The 12,330-nt window shown below is 38.9% G+C and overlaps 1 protein-coding gene and 2 non-coding genes across 19 annotated transcripts in view; 2 read left to right on the top strand and 1 right to left on the bottom strand.

Annotated features, from left to right (window-relative positions):
- LOC142352801 (uncharacterized) overlaps positions 1–12,330 on the bottom strand; it is a 255,743-nt gene that overhangs the window by 48,281 nt on the left and 195,132 nt on the right. For all 17 annotated transcript variants that reach the window (XM_075404917.1, XM_075404926.1, XM_075404919.1 and 14 more), the window contains 9 exons: positions 8,800–9,005; positions 7,580–7,784; positions 7,065–7,282; positions 6,510–6,640; positions 5,636–5,771; positions 4,776–5,084; positions 3,796–3,951; positions 1,167–1,373; positions 682–804 (listed from right to left, as the gene is read on the bottom strand). In XM_075404917.1, the coding sequence (XP_075261032.1) occupies positions 682–804; positions 1,167–1,373; positions 3,796–3,951; positions 4,776–5,084; positions 5,636–5,771; positions 6,510–6,640; positions 7,065–7,282; positions 7,580–7,784; positions 8,800–9,005 (1,691 nt within the window). The remainder of the gene's footprint in view (positions 1–681; positions 805–1,166; positions 1,374–3,795; positions 3,952–4,775; positions 5,085–5,635; positions 5,772–6,509; positions 6,641–7,064; positions 7,283–7,579; positions 7,785–8,799; positions 9,006–12,330) is intronic.
- On the top strand, positions 9,200–9,269 carry Trnag-gcc (transfer RNA glycine (anticodon GCC)). The gene has a single exon. It is a non-coding gene; the product is annotated as a tRNA-Gly (tRNA).
- Positions 9,796–9,867, top strand: Trnah-gug (transfer RNA histidin (anticodon GUG)). Its single transcript has one exon. It is a non-coding gene; the product is annotated as a tRNA-His (tRNA).

Genomic DNA, 12,330 nt, shown 5'->3' with positions numbered 1-12,330 from the left:
TGAGGTGCATCTTTAGAAATTTACATTAGTAAAGTGTAATATGGGAAAGGGTAAATGACCTTATTAATTTGTTGTTAAGGCTCTATCTTGCTAATCCCCTTCGTGTGAACAGCTTGGGTGTCACGCTGTGAGGTACTTCATTGGAAATTTACATTAGTAAAGTGTAATATGGGAAAGGGTAAATGACCTACTAATCCCCTTCGTGTGAACAGCTTGAGTATCATGCTGTGAGGAGGTACATCTTTGGAATTTGGTGGATTATGGGCTATACCTAATGTTAATACATAGGTACATCCTTTTACCCCCCCTGATCTGCTCACGTTATACTACTTATGTCTAATGTTCCACAAATTACTTTTCCGGAATTTTTGCAAAAGGAAGTCTCAATAATGTTGCAAACGACACTTTCAAAATTTGGATCTTTTCCGTTTGTGCCCCCCGTACCTTATGCGCCCCCATTTACGGAGCACGTGTCATTACATGGTATATCATTATGTAAAAATATGGCACGTGCGTCTGGGGGGGGGGTTGCAAATAGTATGAACCCAGTATTTCATAAATCTCGAAAAGATCCCAAAACTTTGTAAATTTTAAGCTTTTCATAAAAGCGGAACAGTAGAAAATTCGGAAAGGACATCTTACGTTTCTTTTCCTCTATAAAGAACTGTAGAACGTGTTAACCTTGTGTTTGGCTAGGTCTTGTTTAAGTAGAGTCACATTTGTGGTGAGAGCCAATTCGTCTGTCTTCATTTTAGCATCCTCTTCACAGAGAAAGTCGTACAGCTTCTTCCACTGCGAATGAAACTGAAACACAACACATACTTCACATAGCCCCACTTTTCACCACTATTTGTTTCACCGTCTAACATTTCACCCCAATTTCAATGCCTTGAATAACTGGTACAACTAACATTCAAGAGAAAGCATAGGGTTTTGGTTAACGTTTAGGGACTAATACTCGAAATCAGAGAATAGTACGGTTTGAGGTGAAAAGTTTCACTAAAATATAACACAAGTTGATCTACTTAAAACAGCTCGCACAACTTTTTACATAAATCAAGAACGCGATGATTTTTTATCTTGGTTTCATTCTGTAGTCTAGTATCGTTTCAATCCATTAAAAACTCACACGTCAAAAAACAGTGGCCTTGTATACCCTAAGTTACCTGTTTAGCCCGTTTAGATCCATCGTCAAGTCGCTTGCTCTGTTCTTTGACTTTGCGAGCAACTTCTTCGTATCTGTGCTTGATGTCGATAACTAAGTTCTTGATCATTGCCATCTCCTGTTTCTCACTGTTGCCTTTGTGTTCAAACGAGTTCTTCTCCAACTCGTTCACGCTCTGTCTCTTCTGTTCAACCTCCTCAGCTAAAGGCTAAAACAAATATCGGGATGTCATTTATATGCTCCTAAGTTCCGTCCCAATTTTAGAATAACTCCGAAAGTACAAAAATGTTAGCAATTCGATATTTTAAACATAGCCGGCAGATTGCCGGAAAAGAGCCGCGATAGACGCTCGTGGCCTAACATGGATTGAAACAACTAAAGAAATAAGATACAGATTGACCAGACTCTAATACTCAAGAATTAGGGCATATAAGTTTGGCACTACTTAGATGCACACTATTGACCTTTAATTAGTAAATGTTCATAAAATTTAAAGTTCCATGAGTGAAGTTCATTTAAAGTTCATTTTTTTCAGAAGCCATTTTTTTGAGTGAGTCACCCAACTGACCTAAAAGCAGAAATGACGTCACGAACACAAATTTTAACGGCAAAGCAGTAGAAGTCACTGAAGTAATTGAAAAAGTCAATTACAAGAAGTCAGGGTAAGACGAAACAAAAATATGTTAGACGATAAAAAAAACTAAGAGCGCAATAATAGCCGCCTGGAATTGCTGAAGCGGCTATTAAAAATATCTAATTAACAATTAATGAGGAAAGACGGCGCAGATTCATCGTTTTGAAACGAAGATTCATCGTTTTACGCATAATTATACCGAAAAATTGCACTGATTGATCAAAAACAGCCGATTTATTTCAGCATACCAGCAGCAAAATAGACAACTGTAAAATTGAATTCTGTAAACAATCCTGGTCCAGAAAAAGTATAACAAAGTCGGCAGGTTGCCGAAATAGCTGCAAAACAGACTTGCATGCCGTAGAATACAGATAAAAGAGATACAGAAATGAGTAGAAAGTTATCGCCGCTGCCTAAAAACTTAAAATTTTAATTTAAAGGGGATGTATAATTGAGAATATTTCTGGATGGATAACGATGGCAAAACGGAGAGGCTGAAACCCCAGAAATCCGGCATAATTACCACAAGCAGTAGACACGCGGCTAACCTGCCCTTCTTCTCGATTGTCTTACAATCGATATTATTTTAGCATCAGAGCAATTTATGTCACGCAAAAATCAAAACATCAGACGTTAAAAAGTCACTGAAAAAAGTCAAAATAAAAAATTTTCTAGAACATATATATAAAGAAAAAAGCCTCAGACGATGAAATATAAAGATTCAAGAGCACCGCAATATAGCTACGCTCAGCTTACAGCTATTTAAAAAAATTCAAACCTAAGAAAAACAAATAACCGAAAAATTTCCAAATGCACAGTGAAATTGAGATAAACTGTAGTCAATGGAAGGTTAACAAATAATCGAGTTATCAGCTCTCTAACAGATATTAAAGAGCGAAGTAGTTCATTTATGATTTTGAAAAAAATTAACACAATTCGGTTTAAAACTTATTGCCAAGAATAGTAACAAATAACGTCACGCACATAAAGCAGGTCACGAGTGGCTGAAAGATATAACAAGGCTCTTTTGACGTTTGCGAGGTCCACAAAATTGCGAAAGAGTTTAAATTGTAATTTAAAAATTTAAAGCTGTTCGTGGCAAAGCTGTTTGGGCTTCGATCGAAAAGTTTCTTTGCAATTCTTAAAAATTGAAAAATTCCTAAAAATTATGGCATAGAGAAACACTACTTCTGGTCATCATCCAAAAGTGGCTAATGAACATTAGCCCCTCAATATACAATTTTGTTTCCAACAATGCTTCAATTTTCCTCCTCTGTTCTACAGTTTTATTTGGGGAGTTACAAAAAACCAGCTTGTCATCAAATTCTTTAACTTGAACAAATTTAAGAATTGATCTGAAATTTGAAAAAAATGACAACGAATAAAAATGCTAATTCTATCCAAATGTTTAAACTTGACTGAAACCAAGAACAAAAAACAGTGGCCTGCAAATTCAGTGGATTATGGTCTGGGACAGCTATATAAAATGCTAAGCGGTTGCATTGTTTTCTACCGTGCCTCTCGGGGATATTTGCCACGGATAGTCTTTAGTTACGGAATTTTTATGCTCCAAAAATTGCTCTTCGAATAAGGAGTTCAAAACTGACCAGTGAGAGCGCGGCAAAGGAATTAATTAGCTTTTCAATAAAAAAACTTTAGCTAAATATTCTTTTGATTAAATCGCCTTTTTCCTGTATACATAAACGAATTTGCAACCAAATGACATTTCAAGAAAATTTAACATAGTATTACGAACTCAAATTATTGGTTTTGCTATTCCCGAAAACGATTATGATAAAGCAGAGCTTTCGGCTAAGTCCTAGTAAAGATTATACTAGTATCTCTGGAGCACTCAATCCCTTCCAAACATTTTATATTGATTTTAAAGAAGTTTGTAACTATAACTTTTAACCAATATACCAATAAGAAACAAAACTTCTCATAAATAATTATGTGAATACAAAATTCAGAGATTGGAATGTATGTCTTTACAGACCTTTAGCTGTTCAATCTGACGATTGACCCCGTCAACCAGAACACTGACGTCCTTGTTACCAGACGCACGACTGTTGGCTTCTGTCAGCCACTGGATCAGAGAGTTCAGTTGGTCTTCAAATTGCTTCGACCTCTGCAGAACGTCCTCTAACGCGGCCTGAAAACAATGGAAATGAACATTTTATTAAAAAACAAAAAAACAGGATCTTTTCCGTTTGTGCCCCCCCCCCCCGGCTTAGTGGGCGTATATTATTTGCACCCCCCCCCCCCCCGACGCACGTGCCATATTTTTACATAATTATATTTACTATTTACTATGTAATGGCACGTGCTCTGTAACTGGGGGCGCGTAATGTACTGGGGAGCACAAACGGAAAAGATCCAAAAAAAACATTAACAATAATGACAACGCAAGTCAACAATAAGTGTAACGTATAGAGACCTAAGCTTCTGATGCAAGCTATTAAGTAGACACGAAAGCTAAACATAATGAATTATCAATAGTATAATTTTCCACTAAGTTCAGAAGATCGAAGTAATTAAATTGCGAGGAAAAGTTATGCTATTGAGTTCAGTTTGCTCAGGGTCTGAGTTAAGAATAATTCTCTTCTCTGATTGGTCAATAAATTGCGCTCTGATTGGTCAATAAATTGCACTTGATTTCTATGCAAGAATATCCTCCTAGCGCAAAGGCGGAAGGGACCTAATAGTTGAAATGGTCCAAAAAATCGGATCTATTGCCCCCCCCCCCCCCAAAAAAAAATCGGTTCTATTGACTCTCCCCCCACCCCAAAAAGAATTGCATCTATTGTTCTCACACGTGTTTTTATGCCCCGATTACAATTTATGTGGCGTTATATAGCACGTTACTATTTAAAAAAAATAGCACGTGCTCCTGGGGGGTTTAAAAGTTCTATGCCAACTACGCTGGAGGCTGGGTGGGTAGGGGAGGGAATAATCGATCCAAAAAATTAATTCGACCTTTCTTGAAATAGCCTTCGAATGGGCATTGGTCCACTTGTCTTCGACATTCTTCATGGCAAGATTGATAGCATTCTCGCATTCGACATCCCCTTTGCAACTGCTCAACATCTGCGCGGCCTCCTGTCTCAGAGGCTTCAGAATACTGCCCTCCTTTTCTCTGAACTCGGATAGGAGGTTGTTCACGACTTTGAGGTTACCCTGGATCGTCTTTGGGAACCCACCGAGAGGTCTGGAAGTGAGAACGAACGGCTCCTTAGTTTGCAGCCAGTCGTTTAGTTTGGCTATTTGGTTTTGGAACCGTACGGCCTGAAAGCAAAACAACCAGGGACTCTCTTTAAATCTGTCGAAGTGCAATTTAGGATAAAGATTTTATGTCCAAAATAGGTCTAAGAAATAAAACCCAAGGGAAAAACTCCAGCCTGATTATAATAGGAAAAAAAAACCCACGGAAAAAACCCAAGCAAAAGTTGAATTAGGAACCATGGGATTTAAATGAACACATTCAGACAAAATAATAAACAATTATGCCTAAAAAAAACTTCACGTGAAAGGTTCTTAAATTTGACGTTCTGAATATTACAACTGACAACTTTTTAGTTAGTTTGATAAACTAATATAAGGCTATAGCGCAATAAACTGTTTTTGGATCAAGTAATTCGAAAAACAGCAGTTTCAGTTTGTGCCCCCCCCCCCCCCCCTCAGCTTAGCGGGTGCAAATTATTTGTGCCCCGCAGACGCACGTGCCATATTTTTACATAGTGATTTACTATGTAATGGCACGTGCTCTGTAATTGGGGGGACTATAACTTACTGGGGGCACAAACGGAAAAGATCCCAGTTTTGTATAAGTTAGTTACCTGTCGTTTTGCGTTCTCCAATTCATTCTGTCGTTTGAAAGTGACAGTGCTGATTTTGTTCACTCTCATCTTCATTTCATTCATTTCCTCCCCAATTGCACCCAGATCCCTGCCACCTGCCGCTGCCCGCGTACTCCTACACATGAAACAAATCAGAGCTATTCTGTCCAACCCCCCCAGTGTTTTTACGCCCCCCAGTTACAAATTATATAGCACGCTACTATGTAAAAAATAGAACGTGCACCTGGGCGGCGTAAAAAAATGCTGGGGGGGGGGGGGGGAACAGAATAGATGCAACAAATCGTCAGATTTCTCAATGAAAGCCATCGTTCCGAATCATTGAAGTTATTCCTCATGTACGAGCACAGATCTCAAAACACAGAGATTGAAGATTAATCAAAAATAGATTAAGGCCCTAAACAATTAACACCACTCAGAGCTTTCTAAAAAAATACCAACATTCGAGCTTCAAAGGCTATGCCATATGCTTGGACGCCGTGATATATAGGTCTGCCTCAGAGTAACTGATCACCACATACTAAAGAAAATTTTACTGAATTTTAGCTACCGGTATTAATTAAATATAATACCAATGGATCTTTTCCGTTTGTGCCCCCCCCCCCCCCAGTACGTTATGCTCCCCCCAATTACAGAGCACGTCTCCTCAAATGGTAAATCATTTTGTAAAAATATTGCACGTGCTTCTGGGGTGCAACTAATATGCACCCACTAAGCTGGGGGGGGGGGGGGCACAAACGGAAAAGATCCACCAAAACAAACAGTTCCAAGTTCGCTCAAAGATTTTTTTATTTTTGCGTTTACAAAAATCCCCCCCCACCCGGAATCCGAGGGATGGAAGAAAGGTAAACATTACCTTGCAAGGACATCGAGACGTGACTGGTGTGAGTGTAAGTCATTCTGGAGCATCTTCAGTTTGGCAATCTCTACTTCAATCGAAGCCATGTCACCAGCCACAGGTTTCAGGGACACAACTTCTTGCTCGGCCTGGAAACAATAAAAATTTAGAGTTAAAATTTAATACGTTAAAAGACCATGGTTATTGCTACCATTGTTGAACAATGTAATTGAGAAGAACTTGAATTAAATTCAGATTAATGATGTTAGTTGTAATGACCCAAACTTTTTTCTGGAACATTTAATCAAGTTCAGTTTCTTCAGACTTTTTTGCAACAAGTAAATTAAAATTACAACCATATGGTTAAATATACTTGAAATAAACACTAATTCAAATCATTCAAGCGAAAATATAAACGTCAATCAATTTTCTTAAAGAATCACATTAAAAAATTTGTTCTGATTGCTCCTACGTTATTCAAAGGAATTTTTCATGTAGTGAGAGCAAGAAGTCATTCAATGTTTTCTTAAAAATACTGCGAGTCAGAGTAACCTAATAATCAAAGTGGCATACCTTCTCAAGCCAGAGTTGCAGTTCGTGCAGAGTGGAATCGTCATTTCCTGATCTGAGGAGTGCCTCATCAACCTCCTGCTGTCTCTCCATGATTAGCATGCACACCGTCTCCCACCGTGACTGCACTTCATCTATCTCGCTGTCTATGTACTGTGTCGAGGTGTTGCTCTCACTCATCCCTCGCAGACCAGAAGCGCCTCCGCTTGACATTAAGTCGTCTGTGAAAAGAAGTTAACAAGTAAAAATGGGCTTTTTTGTGGTTATAATAGAAACATGGTTAAGAGAAACAAAGTTAAGAGAAAAACATAAATCATATCCCTGAGGATCCCTTTGCCTATGTTGTTTGACCCCAGTCCTATGGTCCGCTCATAGTATAAGAAGCAGGTTTTTTTGTGCAACATTGACACGTGTAACAAAAGTTACATGCCCTCTAAGCTGCGGGGGTGAGTTGGGCGGTTCGAAACAGATTAGATCGAAGTAATGAAAATCCGATTGCAAATCAAATTTCAGCCAACCTTCCTCTTCGTATACAGGTGTTGAGTCAGTCTTCATTTTGGAACCCTTAGCGATCAACGCGTCCAATTCGACCTGTTTGGGACCCAGTTCGTGTTTCAGTTTCCTCAGATCAGTTTTGGCCTGCTGGGCTTTGAAGGGTGAGTCAAAGTGCTTCGGCATCTGGCTTAGAGATTTCTCTGTCTTGCCTAGCCACCGTTTCATGTCCTAAAAGAAGTAAGAATTATACAGCTGTGTGCAGACGATACCAATATCGGAACTGTTTCGCTTTCCCCTGCCTTAAAGATCAAAATTTGGATCTTTTCCGTTTGTGTCCCCCCCCCCTTTACAGAGCACGTTTCATTACATGGTAAATCATTATGTAAAAACATGGCACGTGCGTCTGGGGGGTGCAAATAATATGCACCCACTAAGCTGGCGGGGGGGGGGGGGGGTGGTGCACAAACGGAAAAGATCCCAAAATTCAATTGTACTTCTTTGCATCTCCCTTTTAGTGCTCTCCAGGGTCGTTCGCCACTTTTAAAATCTGATAACTTCCACCTTGAGTAATAGCTTGAGATCTACTTTTGGTACTGCCATTACAACTAAATACAATTATATTAAAACTACGCCGAGCAGAAATTTAAGGCAGATTTAAACATTCATCATTAATTTTTGCATCACCATATCGTTTGACAGCCTCTATTGTTACCACTTGCTTTTTGGTGAATTTATAGAAGTACTATAGCTATCATTGGTTTTGTCAAACAGCAGAAAGCAATGGGCGTTGTTATTTCAGTTTTTTTAAATGTGGGGGTCACCTAATTTTACCCCGGTTTTAATTCCTTAAATAATTTACACAATTTACATTCAAAATAAGGGATCAGTGGGGTTTGGGTGAGTTTAGGGACTAAAATTTAAAATTAGAGAGTTTCGGGAACGGGTTCGGGGTGAAGTGATATAGGGATCAAAAGGTAAGTTGGATCTTTTCCGTTTGTGCCCCCAAGCTTAGTGGGTGCACATCATTTGCAGCCCCCAGACGCAGGTGCCACATTTTTACATAATGATTTACTATGTAAGGGCACGTGCTCTGTAACTGGGGGGGGCATAACCTACTGGGGGGGGGGGGGCATAACCTACTGGGGGGGGGGGGGAGCACAAACGGAAAACATCCCGTAAGTTAAACATGGTGGGTTGAATGAACTGGAACCTTACAAGATATACAATTTTTGAATGAACTGACCTGTGTGGACCTGGCGAACTGTTCGCTGTTTGCGAGTGCAGCCGCGAGAGACTGTTCTCTGTCGTTGAACATGGCATTGAGGGAGTCCCACTGGTTCTGCATCTCCTCAACCACTCGGAAAACCAGTGCCTTCTCAACCTCTGCCACTGAACCGAGCACTGCCTGAGCACCCTCATTCTGGCACCACTCAACCTCGTCTCCCAAACCTGCAATGGAAACTCGAATTTATAATGATGATCCCATAACAGGAACTCTCGTTGTGCCTCTCCCGTTGTAGCAAAGCTTAACCCACGAGGTTGGAAAAAATTAGGTCATGACATTTTGTAAGTCATTGGAAATTCAGCCAGGGGATTGCTTGCCTTTGCGAGGCAAAAAATATAGCTCCAGGACAGCATACCAAGCATCGGTGGTTCAGTGGTAGAATTGTCGCCTGCCACGCGATAGACCCGGGTTCGATTCCCGGCGATGCACGTTTTGTTCATAAGGATAGAAATTACGATGTTTTTAAACATGATTTTAATAGCGTCTGTCATATTTCGTGTAAGAAGCAAGACATTAAATATTGAAAAGTCTAAAGCAAAAAGCATAAAGAACTACTACAAACATAATAATTGCAACAAGTTGAAAAGGGCAGCACGTAACATCAAAAGACCGAAAACACGTTAATTAACCTAAGGAAATTAAAAATGAAAAGAAACTTGGTTCGCGCAATCGCCAGACACCTCTAAAGGAAAGAGCCCCCACCTACCAATATAAAAATTCAAAAAAATGAGTAATTCAAAAATCGAATGAATCCGGATTCACTTTCTCATCAAAAACTGTAAACCAAAGCGGGAGAAATTTGTCCACCAGTTATTTTTGGGCTTCAGCCAAATGCACATGCACAAATGCAAACAAATCAGGAGTTGCTTCTCAAAAAATAAATTTGCTCACTATTTAATTGCAATTGATTATGACCAAGTTTGAAATCGAATCTGGCGGCGATTTAAATAAACGGTCCAGATCGTCTAGTGGTTAGGACATTGCGTTGTGGCCGCAATAACCAAGGTTCGAATCCTGGTCTGGACATTAACGAAGTAATTTGCAAATTGGTGTTCTTATTCAATCAGAACGCATTATCTCTATTATTTTTTTGAAAAGCGTCTGCCGGATCTTGGCAACATTCGTTGGCGAATTAGAGATAGAATTATTCTACCACTGAACCACGGTTCTGTAAATATCCATATTGTTCCAAACATTCATAAAAAACGGGTGATAATTTATGCGAGGTTCACTTTTCTCTCCAGGCCAATTTGGAAAAAACTATAGCCATCGAAAAAAAGTATTACCATATGAAAGATCTTATATTATCAAAGTTTAGTATACGGATATCACTAGAACCGCTTTGCGGGATATATTAGAGAGCATTTTCGTTTATTTAACATCCTCTTTTTGCCAACCACTTATAATTGTGTTGCGTTTTAAAATTAAAAAAGATTGTATAGTATTGAGGCGCAGTATCTTCTTTTGAAGATTTAAAGATATGTTCGACTGCATAATGTCAATGAGAAGTCAAACTGGAGTAGTCATTAACCTAACCAATGCTTGGCCATGAGAGGCTGAAAAATGCTTTGGGAAATATTTTCAAGAATCGTTGGTAGAGTGGCAGAATTGACGCCGGGCAAGAGATAGACCCGGGTTTGATTCCAGTTCGATGCACGTTCTTCTTCATAATAAACGAAGGGACGCAAACTTTAGAATGATTTCAACCGTGTTGCTTCTGTCATATTGGTTGTAGAGAAATGACATCGAGTAGTGAAACTATAGCCCAAGGACAGCTTCAAAAGCATCGGTGGTTCAGTGGTAGAATTGTCGCCTGCGACGCGATAGACTCGGGTTCGATTTCCAGCCCACGCTTGTTTTGTACACAATGAACGAAATTACGATTTTTTAAAAAAAACGATTTCATTAGCGCCTGCCATACTTTGTGTAGGAATAAGACATTAAAACAGTGAAATGTCCAAAAAGCATAGAAAACTACTCAATAAACAACTACTCATAAAGACAAACACAATACTTACAGCAAGTTGAACAGGGCAGAACGAAACATCAAAATACCGGAAACAGGTTAATTAATCGAAGGAAATTAAAAAAGAAATGAAACTTGGTACGCGCAATCGTCAGAGAGCTCTTAAGGAAAAAGCCCCAACCCACAAATATAAAAATTTGAAAAAACATAGGTAATTCAAAAATCGAATGAAATCTTATTCAGTTTCGCATCAAAAACTGTAAACCAAAACGGAAGAAATTTGTCCACCGGTTATTTTTGGGCTTCAGCCAATTGCACATGCAGAAATGCAAACAAATCAGGAGTTGCTTCTCAACGAATAAATTTGAGCGCTATTTAATTGCAATTGATTATGATCAAGTTTGAAATTGATTCTTGCGGCAATTTAAATTAACGGTCAATTTTTTCTAGTGGGTAGGACATTGCGTTATGGCCGCAATAACGCAGGTTCGAATCCTGGTGCGGACATTAACGAATTACTTCGCAAATTGGTGTTCGTATTCAATCAGACATTTTCTCTAGTATTTTTTTTTAAAAGCGTCAGCCGGACCTTGGCAACATTGTCTGGCGAATTAGAGTTTAGAATCATTCGACCTCTGAACCGGGGTTCTGTATATATCCATATTGTTCCAAACATTCTTAAATTTATGCATGGATAATTTATGCATGGCTCACTTTTCTCTCCAGGCCAATTTGGAAAAAAAAAATTCAGCCATCTTAAAAAAAATAGTACCATATGAAAGATCTTGAACTTTCAACAATTTTCATGAAAATTATAGTTTTTATATTACAAAAGTTTAGTATACTGATATCACTAAAACCGCTTCATGGGATATATTCCACAGCAATTTCGTTTATTTAACATCCTCTTTTTGCCAACCGCTTATAACTGCGTTCCGTTTTACAATTAAAAAACTTGTATAGTATTGAGGCGCAGTATCTTTTTTGAAGATTTAAAGATGTGTTCGACTGCATTATGTCATGAGAAGTCAAACTGGAGTAGTCATTATAACCTAACCATTGCTTACCTATGAGAGGCTAAAAAACGCTCAGGGAAATATTTTCAAGCATCGTTGGTAGAGTGGCAGAATTAACGCCGGGCACGTGATAGACGCGGGTTTGATTCCGTTGGATGCACGTTCTTCTTCATAATAAACTAGGTGACGCAATCTTTAAAAAGATTTCAACCGTGTTGCTTCTGTCATACTGGTTGTAGAGAAATGACATCGAGTGGTGAAACTATAGCTCAAGGACAGCGTCCCAAGCATCGGTGGTTCAGTGGTAGAATTGTCGCCTGCCACGCGATAGACTCGGGTGAACGAACGAAATTACGATTTTTAAAACAAGAACGAACGAAATTACGATTTTTAAAAAAAAAACGATTTCATTAGCGCCTGCAATATTTTCTGGAGGAATAAGACATTAAACAGTGAAATGTCCAAAAAGCATAGAAAACTACTCAATAAACAACTACTCATAAAGAC

Source organism: Convolutriloba macropyga, chromosome 14 (assembly GCF_964194025.1).
Source record: "Convolutriloba macropyga chromosome 14, txConMacr16.3, whole genome shotgun sequence".
Lineage (NCBI taxonomy): Eukaryota > Metazoa > Xenacoelomorpha > Acoela > Convolutidae > Convolutriloba > Convolutriloba macropyga.
Note: the sequence above shows the minus strand (reverse complement) of the source record. Positions and strands in the feature narration are given on the sequence as shown.